The sequence below is a fragment of the Lissotriton vulgaris genome, chromosome 6 (assembly GCF_964263255.1).
Source record: "Lissotriton vulgaris chromosome 6, aLisVul1.2, whole genome shotgun sequence".
Classification (NCBI taxonomy): domain Eukaryota; kingdom Metazoa; phylum Chordata; class Amphibia; order Caudata; family Salamandridae; genus Lissotriton; species Lissotriton vulgaris.
Window position 1 is genome coordinate 1279085772 of NC_141694.1, and position 15360 is coordinate 1279101131.

Here is a 15360-nt window from a genome sequence, read left to right on the forward strand (position 1 = left end):
CAAGTTGAACCGCAAATGAGATCATTACCACTAAGCAACCCCACATCACGAATCAACTGAGATTCTGTACCGCCCCATGAAGAAGCTAAATGTGTGTAAAACTGCAGCCTGCCAGCTTCCTGTAAGGCCGCGGGGCAGAGAGAGGAGACAACGCATCACAGGACCGGAGACGCAGGTAAGTTTACATTTTCCCCCCAGATATGGGGTTGTAAAGTTGCACCTTTAGTCCAACAGCCCTAATAAAAATACTTGATTTAAAAATGTCTGGAAATATGACTTGATCTCACACAGTACACTGTGTATTTTTGTGTGTTTGTGCTGACCGTGTTTACAAAGATATACAAAGATATATCCTCATTACATTACGTAAGGATTGCACTTGAATATTTGTCAACAATATTTTTTAAAAAGGTGTGTGGGGATACAGGGTGAATCCCAGATCTTGCTGTTGACAATGCAGTAACAAAGTTTCTCTGGAGCAACTGAGGAAATAGCCTATGCTCAATATTTAATAAAACATTACAGATCTCATTCACCATGTGATTTGAAGCAGAAATGTTCTTGATCACCTGGGTAAGTTGTCCACAGGATCATGATTATGGGCAGTGAGTGCCATTAGCAGAACTTCCTGTTAAGATCTAAAGCATTTGACTTTTCATGCGCCTAGAGCGGATACAGTTACTACCTAGAACCAGAATACATGCCATATCACCCTGGAGCATGCACCCCACTGCACTGTTCCAATTATACAAGAGATATTAGAACAATTTTACAGATACACAGCTTTATATTAGGCACCTAGTCCTGAAACTGACACACCAGGTCATATTATCCCCTGAGACCTATTGGCTTCCACGCTAGTGAATACTGAGGGCAGGGCACGTTTGGATAGAATAAAAACAGTACATTTCCTTCAGAGTGACGGCGGGAGAGAGGTTTAGACTGAGCAGGATATTATATGTAATTTTACTCTTGCTGCCTTTGTAATAATACGCCAGTGTAACCAGATCAACGTGGGAAGTGCAAAATGAGAACATAGATCCACAGTCGCAGACGATGTCCAAGCATCTGGACGCATTTAAGGGAAAATTGGGCAGAAAATAATATTTCGTATTATTTGATCAGGATGAATTCAGTAAATTTTAAATTGTGTTTTCTACAAATTTAATCACAAATGTTTGTAGTGGAGAACAAGAAAAAATGTTGGTTGTTTCAGAAATGTTGTACAAGAACTCCGGGATGCATGTTTTTTTAGGTGAGATTAAATTGTTGATACCTTGGACATCGCACTCATCAGTGTAAGTGTGACAATGTTTGGTTTATTTGCAGTTCTTTATTAGGGATTGCTTGTTACGGTTTTCTGAAAATCATTTTCATAAGAAGTTGGAATGTAAATTTTTGGACTGGATTATGTGGTATGACAATGGCTGGTTTAGCAATAATGTGCCATTATCTAATTTACTCTCCCTGTTCTTTGCCAAGATCTATGATAGTGCATGTTCTGCAACTGCACTGCATCTTTTTGAAACATTGCACGAGTCTGTAAATTGTTTCTAGGAAATGCCTGTTTTTGCACGTTCATCCCCACATTTTTGGACAGGTGCTTCTGGCTTTTCGTCTCTGAGAGTGCACTGAGGCCTGCTAACAAGACCTCAGTGCCAGTGTTCTAACACCTTACAAAGTGGATGTGGAATTGTCTACCCTCAATTGGGAAGATTGACTTATTTATAAGCAGGGTCACTGGAATTATACCGCAGGGTTGAGTAAATTATGCCAAAGAAAGGGAAAATTATGCAGCATAATGCAGCACATGTTGTAATAGTGTAACTTGATTATTTTGTCATGTTTACACTTGGTAACACTCTCTGGGCTTTTGATCCATTTCAGAACGTAAATCATTTTTTTGTTAAAATATGCAGATTATGTAGCATTTGATGGATTATGTGGTAAATGTGGCAAATCAATAATTTTACGAAAATCGGCACAGTCACACAATTACATAATTTCAGTGGGCCTGCTCATAAGTCCCTAGTATATGGTACCCAAGGCAAGTAGGGCAGAGTGTCCACCCAGGACAGCAGCACTGATTGTGATGTTCTGTATGTGTGTTGTAGTACAAAATGGCTCCCAGCATGCCACTACAGACTGGAAGGGTAGTGGAAACCCTGTTAGTTCGACGTTTCTCTTCAAACCGATGGCAAAGCCCCCTCTTCCCTAAAAATACATACAAGTCTCTCCTAAGGAAGCCTATCGAGTCCTACGAAAGGCCTATGGGGAACTGTATATTATGAAGTAGGACATGTTTTTTATATATATGTACTGAAAGCAAAACTTCCAAAATATTTTTGCTTTTGGAGAGATAGTAGCCCCATTGGCTAACATAGAGTTACCGGCTGACCACTCAGCCTGGATAACCTCTAAATGGGACTACTTAGATGGATACTGTAAGGTAACAAATTAATCATGGCATTAAACCCAACTTGATGCCCAAGTCGAATTTAATATCCCTATTCGAGAAATGCAACTTTTAAAAAGTTGCCACTCCTTGACCCAGTTTGTCCAGTGGCCTCACACAGTCACCGGCAACCAGACCGCTTTCTGCCCTCCTGGGGAGTAGTGTGAACGATTTTCAGGTTCAGGAACAATAACAGTCTGCTACAGAGCAAGGATTTACCTCCCTTTTGGAGGAAGCCACTCTATGTGTTGGCCAAGAAGGGGATCTTAAAAGGTTAAGCTGCCTTTGGTGAGCAAATGGTGATAACACTCTGAGGGACTGCCCTTTTTTCAGGTAGACAGGCTGGCAGGGAAAATAGTTGAGGGACCAGTGTCCAAACCAATTTTTGTCATGGGCGTGTAGCCCACAGGCAGCCACACCTTTAGGGTGGGCTACCAAGTCCCTACATCCGAGGAAGGGTCCACACATCTTTAGAGTGGTCTGAATAGTGCACTCTGAGATTGCTAGAGGTCACATATAGCCAAAAAGTCTGCACCTAAAGGGAGATGACCTGGTGACTCATTGGCTAGAGACCGCATCATCCCCCAGGGCGCTTTCTGGGCATAAATATGGCAACCCCGGCACCCTGAACCTCTGATCACGCTGGAACTGGAGAACGGACCGAAGGACTACCCTGCTGGCCCCTGGACTTGACAAAGAGAGACTGCACTGTCTGCTTTACTGCACCTGCCGCACCTTGTGCTAGCGAAGAGAGCACTGTGCCTATGACTTCCGTCAGTCAGCGGACCCTCTTGTACCCCACCAGGACCATCAAAGCTCAAATAGCCCAACTCGGCAAGTCGGTAGTCACTTCGGAAGAATCATCGCTGACTGCTGTTGGACGCCCCAGGAGACCGACCCTCTATGACCAAAAGTTGCACTGAAGTAAGCCACACCTGGGAGTGTCGTTGGAGTCCAGATTAGTTGCCCAAGTGGTACACCAGCCTCCACCAAAAGATATTGCTGGTACCCCTGTGGACGGAGACAATTAGCCAGCCACAGCTTGTCTTCTTGTTCAGAATAATTTTATTGAAGTTTCAAAAGAGAATGACATAAAGAGACACTACAAAAAAGAGTCATTATATAGCAATAAAATCCAATCAAGTGATCATTATAAAATATGAAGAGGCAATAGTGGACTAATAAATCATTAAAAAAAAAACAGGCAATCAGAGTGAAAGAAAAATAAGAACAGGGAAAGGAAGGAGGAGGGAAGTGAGGGAAGGAAGGGTATACAATATATCATATGACTGGAAAAAAAACAGAGTTACCATAAACAGAACAATATATAACTGCTTGTCTTCTAATGTCTCAAAGAGACCTCCATTGCCAAAGTCACCACACCTGACCTATGGACCGAAGAATAACTGCAAAGGCACTCCCGTCGACCACACAGCACCCAGAGCATCATTGAGTATCTTCCATCTCCTGCATCTCAGCATCAGGAACACTCAGTTGAAGTTTATGGCGGTCGTGCTGTAAAGTTTGGAACTGGACCGGAAAATACTTTAGTGGCCAGGTAACTGTCCAGATACTCCTTATTGGCTCCTCAGACCTTCTCCCTGTCGAATTTGGTCATCCAAGTCGGGCCGGAGTAGACAAACTCAACCTAGAAAGTTTTCAAAAGTTAACAAACTTTATGGTTACCAACGTTTGTTGGTGGGTAAACTGAGGACCGTCATGTTTGTTGTGCGTCTGTCAATGGTAAAATTATGCAATGTAAAAAATTGACAAAGCCAAGAGCTCTAACTTTAGCGGCCAGGCTTTTGGCTATGTCAATGTGTTATTTGGTCTCCTAATCTTTATTGTTGAGGTTGCTGCCGGTCCTTCGACAATTGAAAAACCCAACATTGACTAAAAGCAACAATACATTTTGGTTTCAAAAAGTACGCATTGCTTCCGTAGTTCCCTGGCATTGAAGGGAACTACTGTGTATGTGGGTGTGCTCCTTGTGAAAGGGTGGAACACCAATTTACAGCAAATTACTGAGAGATTTAAAGTTGGCACGAAGAAATCCACATTTTTACCTTGCTGTAGGTGACCACGTAGTTATGTTAGTGCAGCAGTATAACTAGACTTGGCACAGCTGGCAGATCTGCCTTGGAAATCTGGTGTGATAGTCTTTTTTTGTTTTTTGCAAGCATTTACCACTAAAATAACAAGCATTTGCAATGCAATAGGTCTCGCATTTGGAAAGTTTGAGCTATTGGTCTTGTAAATGTCACATTTTATATTTATGTGTTGGTTTTGAAAATAGCGAAATTAATAGCTTAGTCATTTACAATGCCAATACTTTTAACTTTTGCAAATGTGACACTTAAAGCATTTGTAATGCAACATGTTTTGTATTTACGTGACTTAGATGTATTGATATTACAAATAACAATGGCTTTTAATTTTTTTAAATAATTAATACTTAAATAAGTTATTGTAATTTATAATGGCAATAGCTTAAACTTTTGTAAATACATTTTGTGAAGTTTATGTTCACTGTATTTTATTGAGACGAAAATTCAAGAACATAAGTGAAATATTAACATATTTTTGTGACATTTGTAAGAAAGCTTGAAACATTGAGAGAACATATTTGAACCAGTTGTTGTTGAATGGTTGCACTGATTGATGCTGTGGTGGCGCGGAGAGATGTTGTGGTGGCGACGAGTGATGCTGTAGCGTTCAGTGATGCTGTGGTAGCGCATAGTGATGTTATGGTGCCCCTGAGTGATGCTGTGGTGGTGCGATAAATAGAGGGCGAAAGATAGAGTGAGGGCGATAGATAGATAGATAGACAAATAGAGTGAGGGAGATAGACAGATAGAATGAGGGAGATAGATAGATAGTGAGGGAGATAGATAGATGGGCGATAGAGTGAGGGAGATGGATAGATAGATGGGCGATAGAGTGAGGGAGATAGATAGATAGATAGGCGATAGAGTGAGGGAGATAGATAGATATATAGATAGATAGATAGATAGACAGAGTGAGGGAGATAGGGCGATGGAGTGAGGGCGATGGAGTGAGGGCGGTGGAGTTGGAGGCTGGGGGCAGAAAGACTGGAGATAGGAAGAGAATGAGAGGGGGAGTAGAGGGGAGGTTGAAAAGCAGGTGAGCGAAGTGTGAACCCCTAAAGAAGAGGAAAAACAAAAAGAAGGGTTATGGTAGCAGAGTGTTCTGAGGACATCCGGGGATGAGAGGTCTCGCGGGTGCAAAGTTGAAACTGCATAGCTGTGTGTGAGTAGGAGGGGGTTGAAGGGGAGAAGTGTGGGGTCGTCAGATCCATGGGATAGTGGCAAAAGGAGCGTGAGAAACAGAGGAGAGAGACCAGAGAGGATAAGGTTTGAGAAGCATTGCTGGTGAGAAGTTATGGGAAACACAGGCGGGTGAGGGAAGTGAACTGCAGGGCCCGAGAGTGCAAGAGGGGTCACACAAGTGTGAGAAATAAAGGAAAGCGAGAGACAAGTGAGAAAGGGCGGGGGTGTAGTGAATCGTCGACAAACGAGAATATTACAACTGATCTGGTTTCCGAGGCAAAAAAACGTTTTCTCAATCCAAATTCAAAATATACTACTCCTTCCACGTAATAACATTATCATTAATACAAATGGAGCAAGGCAATTTTACTTCATAAAGGGAAAGTTTATGCGTAGTAGTAAGCCATTCACAAAAATAACTTGTGCGGCCAGGTAACATAACCACCCCTATAATTACACTTATTATCAATCAGGCCCAACTTAAACTAACAAACTAGCATGATTTTCTTTTTTCGTAAACCCCTCTATAAGGGCTCAGATTACGTTTTATTTACAAATGCATGTTTCATAAAGTGATCGAAAAGGAGGCTCGTATCTGGTCACATCTATAAGATAAGCTTCAGAACACACCACTTAGCACCGTAATAATGGCCCCTGCAGAAAAGGTTTCACAAATGTACAATCAGGGCTTTAAAGGCAAATGCCTTTATTTCAAGGTACGAAGAACCGCTCTTTGAATGCATGGCTAATAATCTTTATCACTGAAAGAAAATAAAGAGGGTTTCCTTAGAGACAGAAGCAAAATCAATTTAGGTTGCAATATTTGCCATGGATATAGTTATTGGATGCTTCGGTTCGTGGCACAACATGTGGCTAACGCTGGTACACAAAACATACTTTTACATTTGGACATTATTGAAACCAATCAACATGTAAAAGTTAATTGTGTTGTAATACTCTAAGCAAATGTTAAATGCATGTGATTTCAAATGTATCCCAGCGACAGTAGTGCAAAAAAAGAATTGCTCGGTTACAAGACCCACTGAACAGGGGCATTCTTCGGAGTGTAACTTGACTACTGATTATCAGCTTGAAGTGTGAAATTACATTGCAACCGCTCATTCACAAAAGATTGATGTAGACCACGAGTTGAAACGTTGGCATCATTATCAGGCATTATAGTGCGATAATAAACAACGGCTGCAAATAGGATTCTTTCCAAAAGGCAACAAAGCATTATAAAAAGGTTTTATCCTGAGCTATATGAAACATAATTTGGCAAAATCACTCAATTTTCTTCTAATAAAATTAACAACATTGAAACTGTAAAGCTCTATACTCTTGTTGGACGTTCAGGCACTACCTTTGGTTAAAAGACAAAGCGGGCAACGCCACTGCTATCCCGAGTTGGAGAAGAAAAGCGCTCGGGTAGAGTGTCAACTCCCAGTCAGGACAGTGTGACTGTCAATCGATACAGAATTCCAGCTATAAAGATGGGCAGAGAAAGTTAACGAAGTGCCAGTAAGGATTGAGTGCAAGACCACAGGCAGAGCGGAGTGATCAGACGGCTATTGTAAGCTTGGAATTACACTTACACCACACATGCCAACCACTGCAAACAATCCAGACTTTGTTTAAGAAACTGAGAAGCAGTTAATATATTTTCTCCGGGATCACAAACTACTTCAGTAACTAAAGACGTTCAAAAGAAGTCGACAAGTTATGCAATTTTCATTTTTATTTAGAAAAAGAAGACGTTGGTTAAGTTAAGTACTCTTAAGTAAGGAGTGAAAGGTTACGTCCGCAGTCTCGGGAACTTCCCGAAGCGCTATGGTTTGCGCTAGGGCAGCGAAGCGGCTTTGAAGTCTTCCACTCTCCCTACTTGTACCTACATCTTTGAAGCGGGCAGAACTCAACACCGGTCGAGTTGTTTTCCCACCGTGCGGTCTCGTCGCCGTTAAGCAGTAGGCTTCCACGGTCGGGTCCGTGAGAAGCTGACTTGAGCAGGAAAGGGTGTGGCAGCAGCGCGTGCAAAGCGCACTTTGAGGCGGATATTGACGAGAAGCTGTGAGGTGCGGTAATAGAAAACGTACGCTCAGAGACGGACGACAAACAAACCTGCCTGTTTATCAGCGCCGCGTGCTGGTATGCTGACTCCCCCTGCATTCCAGAGAGGCGCGCGACGCGATCCGGTCTGCCATGCCATGCTGTGGAGACAAGATCTGGCCGCGCGCACAGCGTTATCCTATGGGGAAACGCTGCGCGCGGCCAGGTCTTGTCTCCCTTCGTCGTTCTCAGACTGCTGAGACGCCGACTAAAGTTCTTGCTGCGAGAACGCGCTTTCAGCGCGTTCGTCGTAGGCGAGACCTAAAAAGGGGAGAAAAAAAGAATGCCGCCTAAATTTCGCAGCTGCATGCTTGCAATAAAAACTTTAAAATAAAAAAACACTAATCACCACATATAATTTTAATAAAACATATTTGTGCTTCCTATATGGCAAACTGATATAGAAACCCTTTTTCGTTTTAAGGCACATCCCAGGAAAGTATGATTCTTATTGGCATAAAGAAAAGGTACCATTGGCTTTGAATTACTGATACCTGAAGAAATGAGTAGCTAGGCAGCATGGGCCCTAATGACCCAGACCCAAACATATATTTTAAACACACGAGGATTAAAAAAAAGGAAAGAAAAAAAAACATTGACCCATTGAGCCTTGGCGCTGCGGTTCACTTTCTTGGCGGGTGTGCATATGGATACACAAATGGAATTACTTACAGTAGAAAAGAACCAAAGGCTGAAACCCTTGCATTGTGCTGTAAGCCATGGTGGAAGTCAGAAAAAGTATGAATGATATTTGAATGCGACCAATGGACTAAGAAGGCTGTTCGAAAGCCACTGTATGGTTGCATCTTCATATTTTATATTTATGATTTTTTAAATTATATGACACTGTTGATACTTCTAAAGTTGTGCACTGGTTAAACGTATAAACTGTCAAATAGGCAATCCTAGTCCGTGAAAGCAATGGAGATACTAACCTGTTGTTTCCTGATTATTGCAGTGGTTCCCAATCTGTGTCCTGTGGCTCCCTGATGTACCGTCAAAACTAGCCAGGGTGGCCGCGCACCAAGCACTTTAATATATTTATTGTTGATGGGTTTGTTGGCTTCAGTTAAACTAATTAAACTTAACCGCATGATCTCGATGATTTGTAAGTGGCATGCCTAAATCTGTAAACGTAATGCTTAATTCATGGCATGTCATCCGAGATTGCCTCCATATTCCACTGGATCACCACGTTTCAACAATGGAAGACACCAGATTAATTTTGTTAGACACGTGGATAGTTTAGTTTTTTTCCTAATGGATTTTACACCAATTCACTCTATCAGGAGAGTAAAGTTGTTGGGTTTCTCAAACACACTAAGTGATATTAAGTATTGACATATGTACTTGAACCCTAGGTACTTCCAGTATACGTTTCTCCCAGTACACACAAATTCTCAGAAAGGCCTGCTCTCTCCATGAGCATAGGAAAGTAATACACCAGATACAGTCTAATGGCAACATTTGGAAGCAAAAAAGAGGGATATTTAAAAAACAAAATCTGAGGATTTTATTTATCTTGCATTGATTTGGAGGGGAATTTAGGGAAGAAACAGCTCAAATAAAGCTGTATTTGTTTACAAGAAATTGTGAGTCATCCTGCTGAAACCGGTATGTTGGCACATATGACATAGGTAGAAATGGAAGTGCATGCAAATATTCTTCAAGCGCAGAAACACTTTGGCAATGGGGCCTACATGCATAGGGGTGCGATCTAGAACTGTAAGAGGGATACAAAAGTGTGAAAGGGTTCTCCACAAAAGGCATGGGCAAAGAAGTGGAAGTAGGAATATTTTATTAGAGGGGGCGCCTTATTAATAGGAAATACCCTGCGTATATGATTATAATACTTTCATCAGCTTCCCCCACCGAATAACAGTAACATAGTGGGGAGCCGCGGGCAACTGTCAATAGGTCAAGGGGGCCGCTCATCGATAAAGTTTGGGAACCACCTCATTATTATCAACTGTGCTGCACAGTAGTGTTTTGCCATGACTGCTTCCATTTCATGTATCTGACCACCGTGTTCTAATCCAGGATCGGTTGGTGAAGGAAATAGTCAACCATAAGATAACTACGTTATTTAACATAATAGTGATGATATTTTGGAGTCTATTGATCTGGCATTCCACCTTGGTAAAACTGTCAGAATTATATTGTTGTTCCTCCAAATCTTTCCAGATAATGTGGCTTTTCACAAACCCACATGTGATATTTCACAAAATGTATTTTCACGCATTTGAGAGGTAGCATATACTTGTGTGTGTATCACCTGCACTCTTGTACCACTAATGCAACCCTTCCCCAAATCCAAAGAACATGTTTTCCAGAACTTGAAGTAAATTTTCAATGTGCAGGGCAGATGTGATGCCAAAGTATTATTAAATGTGTTCGCTTCCTTGAATCGAACCATAATGCAGTGCTGCTGTGGTAGTGTTGTATCCAACGCACATGGCACCACAGCACCTTGTGAGTACCTTTTTCTATTTTGGCGCTCCCCAAATTAATGCTGGTTTCTGCTCCTCCGCTAAGGCGGAAGAGAGGCACCCCACTGTTCTCTAAGTTGAGATAAAAAAGAAGAACTATAATAACGCAATCTTATCATGATTTTATATTTCTGACATGCTCAGTTCTAGATGTAGGGCAGGCGGGGCTGGACTGTGCATAGCAGCGGGGAAGAGTGGTGGGACTCTTTAAGTGTGCATGACTGTTTGGCCAGCTGTTTTGGACCGGCCAAACAGTCCCACTTGGCATGTTCTCAACCCGGCTGTCTAGCATAGCCTTGGTGGGGAACATGCACAGGCTTATAGTCCCTGTCTGAGCGCTGAACCACAGCACTCAAACCAATCACAACACTGCTGGCATGGTGACAGCAGCGTCGTGATTGGCTTAGCGGAGCCTTTGATGCTTCCTGCTTCGGACTGGGAGTCAGAAGAAATTAGGAGAGGCGGCGCCTGCACCCAGGTAAGTGATTCAGAATTTTTTTCATCTCTTCTGTCCAACGTCCTGCCCCCCCCCCCCCCCACCTCCGTTTGCAGCCGCCACTGGTTAATTTGACAGATGTACATGCCCTACGTTATGATACACACTTGATCTGGGGTACACATGTGTAATGTGAAAGGAGCACCATAAAGGTATACGCAATATTTTGCAGAACAAAAAGCTCCTGAAAAGACCATTAAACAATCTGTTCGTTTGAACCTCAAGCTCCCTATCTTTGCAGTTTAGAATTGATAGGAGTAGAGTCTGACCTCCGATGTTCTGACCTCACTTAGATTTAGATTAGGCAGGTTATGCAGAGTTTGTTGCTGTTATTAAACTGTTTTGAAACTTTATTTTGCTTGGAGTCAGAGCTAGGCACTCACCAATTGTGAGTCAAAACATGGATCCTGATTGGCAGCACTGACCCATCCTTGTTTTCCCTTTGCAGGAGAAACCTTCCCGGGGACAGACAAAAAGCTCTGGATGTCATGATGCCTCTGGTACAATATGAAGACCAAGTGCCGTCAGATATGTACTGTCTTGTTGGACGAATCTATAGAGATATGTTCTTTGATTCTAACTTCACGGACACAGAGAGCAGAGACAAGGGTGCTGCCTGGTAATGAGTAATCAATTTTCTTTGTTTATATTTGCATGGTTCATGATCTCATATGAGCTTACTCATAACGGTAGTGCCGGGTTTATGGATTACTAATAATACTGACATGTTTAATGGAAAAAGTTTCCAATTTGAAAGGTGTCTGAAAATCTACACTCTCCCTGGATCACACGATATATTTACTCTATTTTTAAATTCCCATTTAACTTTTCACGGTTTCTTTTTTATGTTTTCTTGTATGGTATAGTTAGCAGGGGTGTCGCCCCACTGCTTTTAAGCAACGTGAAGCATAAAATGTTATTGTATTGTAATTGCATTTGTATAGCGCTTACTACCCCTGACGAGGGCTCAAAGCGCTTTTTCGGTGAGTAGCACGCTTCTCCGGGACCTATAGAGGATTAGTGTTGAGTTCATATAGTGAAACATGCAAGTACATTTTAAGTGGTGGATAGGTTAGTCAGTTATTTTGATTCGGAAGGATAGCAGAAGGATAGAAGAGAAAAATAGGTTTGTATTGATATAGCGCTTGTTACCCCTGATGGGTTGTTAATGCGCGCTAATCCAGAAAACCATAAAGGATTAGTGGTGAATTAGTATGATGAAATATGAAAGTAATTTGAGTGGTGCATATTAGTCAGTTATTTGGAGTGAGAAGGATAGCAGAGGGATAGAAGGAGAAGAAAGGTTTGCATTCATATAGCACCTGTTACCCCTGATGGGTGTTGAAGCACTTTTCTGGCGAGGAGCTCGCTACTCCGGAACCCATAAAGCATTACTGTTGAAATTTAGTATAGTGAAACTTGAAGTAATTTTTGTGGTGGAAATGTTATTCAGTTATTTGGATAGAGAAGGGTAAGTGGCGGGATAGAAGAGGGAAAGAGGTTTGTATTTATATAGCGCGAATAATCCTGATGGGGTGTTGAAACACTTTATTGGTGAGTAGCACGGTACTCTGGAACCCATAAAGGATTAGTGGTGAATTAGTATAGTGGAATATGGAATTTGAGAAGCGAACATGTTAGTCTGTTATTTTGATTGAAAAGGATAGTGGAGGGATAGAAGAGTGAAGGGCTTTCTTTTCTTATTTTTTTTTTAGGTCATATCAGTAGGAGGAGGAGGCTTTTGGATGAGTAGAAAGGGTTTTGGGAGGGTAAAAGTCATAGGGAAGAGTTTAGAAAGGTTTGTTTTGGGGGATCGGTATAGTAAAAGAGGTGTTGGATGATGCAAGGAGGGGTAGAGTAGGAGAGAGTCTAGAATAGGTTATTTTGGGGATTATAGTAGTGGTATGGGGTTTGGGATAAATGAGAGTGGATGTAGAGGATATATTGATAGATGTATTTATGGGGTGAGAGATAGGGTAGTGCATTGGAAAGAGTAGTAGAATGGAGTTTGAGATGAGTCAGAAAGTTGGGCTAGAAGATATATTGAGAGAAGTATAGGCTGAGAAATAGGGTAGTGCATTGGAAATGCCAAATTAGAAGAAAGTATATGTAGATTAAAGATATTGATAGGGGTACAGGATGAGAAATAGGGTAGTGCAATGGATATGTTTTTTTCAGGGGAAAAGTAACTGACACAGATCCAAGTACATGGGGGTACATAGATGCGCAATGGAAGCAATTACATGTAGACCAAAAATGTTTTCTTTTTAACAACATCATTATTATCCATGTTTATACAAAGCAATACACAAAGATAGGTACATATCTATAGTGAAAATAAATTCTTATATACAGAGGGATATGCTGTAAATTATGTGGGGAAGAGACAATTCTTGAGTAGTTTTCTGAATATAAGGTGGTTGTCGGTGGATCTTATGTTGGGGTTAAAGAGTTCCATAGTTTGGCTGTTTGAAGAGAGAATGATGTGCCTCCCATGTTTTTTTTCTTGTATCTTGGGATTTTGAGATGAGATGCCCCTTTAGAGCGGAGGTTCCTTTGTTGAATGTGTTTAGTGATTTTATTCCTGATTAAGAGCGGTCCCATTCCATGTATTGCTTTGTGGGTGATACAAAGTAGCTTGAACGTGGATCTTCTGGCAACCGTTAACCAATGCAGGGCTTTCAAGGCAGGTTAGATGTGGTCTCTCGGTTTGATATGCAAGAGTATTTTGGCAGCCGAGATGTGGTGTTACGGTTTGATATGATAAACAAGAGTAGTATGGCAGCCGAGTTTGTTTTCTTCAGTAAAGGGCATATGTGTGATTTTTCGAGTTCTTTGGAAATATTCCGGTAGTTAAGGAATTTTTGATGATTCTTCTTACTGGAGTGGCAGCAGAGGTTGTTAAAAGAGTTGTCTTGAAAGTTTTTGGTGGACAGGGGTCAGAAGGGCTGCCGGCAGGCCTGCTTGCTTTGACCTAATCCACAAATTAATTGTTTGAGATGTGTTGTGTTGGAAGCAGCTTTGCAACGAGCGGGTGGGCGGGGCTTCTCTGCTCTCTGAGCAGGGCAGGGGAGGAGTGGTTTGCCCACTCCTGACTGCGCAATGACTGTTTGGTCGGCTCTCTTGTGCCGTCCAAACCAGTCATGCGCACTTTCCCCTCCTCCATGCAGGCTGCATTGCAGACTGCTCAGAGAACATGCCCACCCCTCCAGCCCCTAGCTTAGCTCTGTGTCAAGGGGCTCCGACCAAATCACAATGCTGCATTGCCTTGTTGGGAATTGTCAGGGGAGGGAGCCTGGCTGCCTGCTTCCTGGTCTGGTCTGAGACAGGAGAGCAGGAGCAGATTAGATGCGTGACCCGGCTAGATGTAAGGACGACCCCCAAAGTCCCCCCTACTACCCTTGACCACTCCCCTCCCCCTGCACCCAACCCCACCCATGAGCCATGCCGGCCGCTACAGATAGTTGATAGTTATAGTATTTTATTAATGCTTTTCTGATCAATATACATTTATTTCTAGATATATGTGCATTTATAGTTTATAGTTTTGCGTGGTTACTGTTTGTTTTCGAAATCCATCAGTAGACAAGCAATGGCAAACCCAATAGGTCTCGCTTTTGGGATTAGAGGCTTTAGGGTTTAGGGGTGGGCAAGGAGAATTTTAGGGTTATGGGGTAGTGGTGTAGGGTTATAAGAGTGTTTTTAGGGTTTAAGGGTGGGTAAGGGAATAGGGTGCAAAGGGTATTTCTGGGGTTTAGAGATGGGTATAGGTGGTAAATGTGAATTTACAAAATGGGATTTTGAGGGGTTCCCCTTAATGAAGAAAAAAAATACATTCATAATTACATTTAAAACAAGCTTTTGCAATTCAATAGGTCTCTCTTTTGGGACCTTATAAGAATTTAGTAATGCAGTATATTTTGTGGCCTTGAAGCTTTCAGGGTGCTGAGTCACTGATGAGCAAGCAGTGTCTTGTGATTTTGGGCAGATCACTTGGAGAAAAAAAAGCGGCGCTCTGGGAGGTGTGGTGGGTGAAGGTGTAGGGCAATACGGCACAGGGGTAAGTAGGAAACAAGACGCAATGGTAAAAATGATGAGGGGTGTGGAGAGACGCAGTGTGACTGGAACCAATCAGTCAGACTTTGTGTGGCTACTCACCCATGAGTGTCTCAAGGCGGTGGTGGGGGCAGGGTGGGGGGAGGGGGGGGGCTGCAGGTCCTGTTCGGCATTGAAGTTCATGCAGGTCTTGAGATCCTTTCTAAATGGGGTCAGCGACGCGGATAGCCTGAGGTGGAGCCGCAGAGTGTTCCAGGTTTTGGCAGCGAGGGCGGAGAAGAATCTTCTTCCGGTCATGGTCTTGCTGTTCTGAAGGACGGTGGCAAGGGCCAGTTTGGCAGAGCAGAGGGTTCTGGTGGCTACATGGCATGGGAGGTGGCAGTTCAGGTATTCTGTTAGGTCTTTCGAAGCAGGCGAAGTGTGTGGAAGTATGAGGAGGAGATGGCGTTGATCTGGTGGTTCGTCATG

The 15360-nt window shown here is 42.5% G+C and overlaps 1 protein-coding gene across 2 annotated transcripts in view; it reads left to right on the forward strand.

Moving 5' to 3' along the window:
• Nucleotides 1-15360, forward strand: part of MAP3K5 (mitogen-activated protein kinase kinase kinase 5) — a 1016304-nt gene that overhangs the window by 447188 nt on the left and 553756 nt on the right. For both annotated transcript variants that reach the window (XM_086927404.1, XM_086927403.1), the window contains exon 7: nt 11285-11455. In XM_086927404.1, the coding sequence (XP_086783530.1) occupies nt 11285-11455 (171 nt within the window). The remainder of the gene's footprint in view (nt 1-11284; nt 11456-15360) is intronic.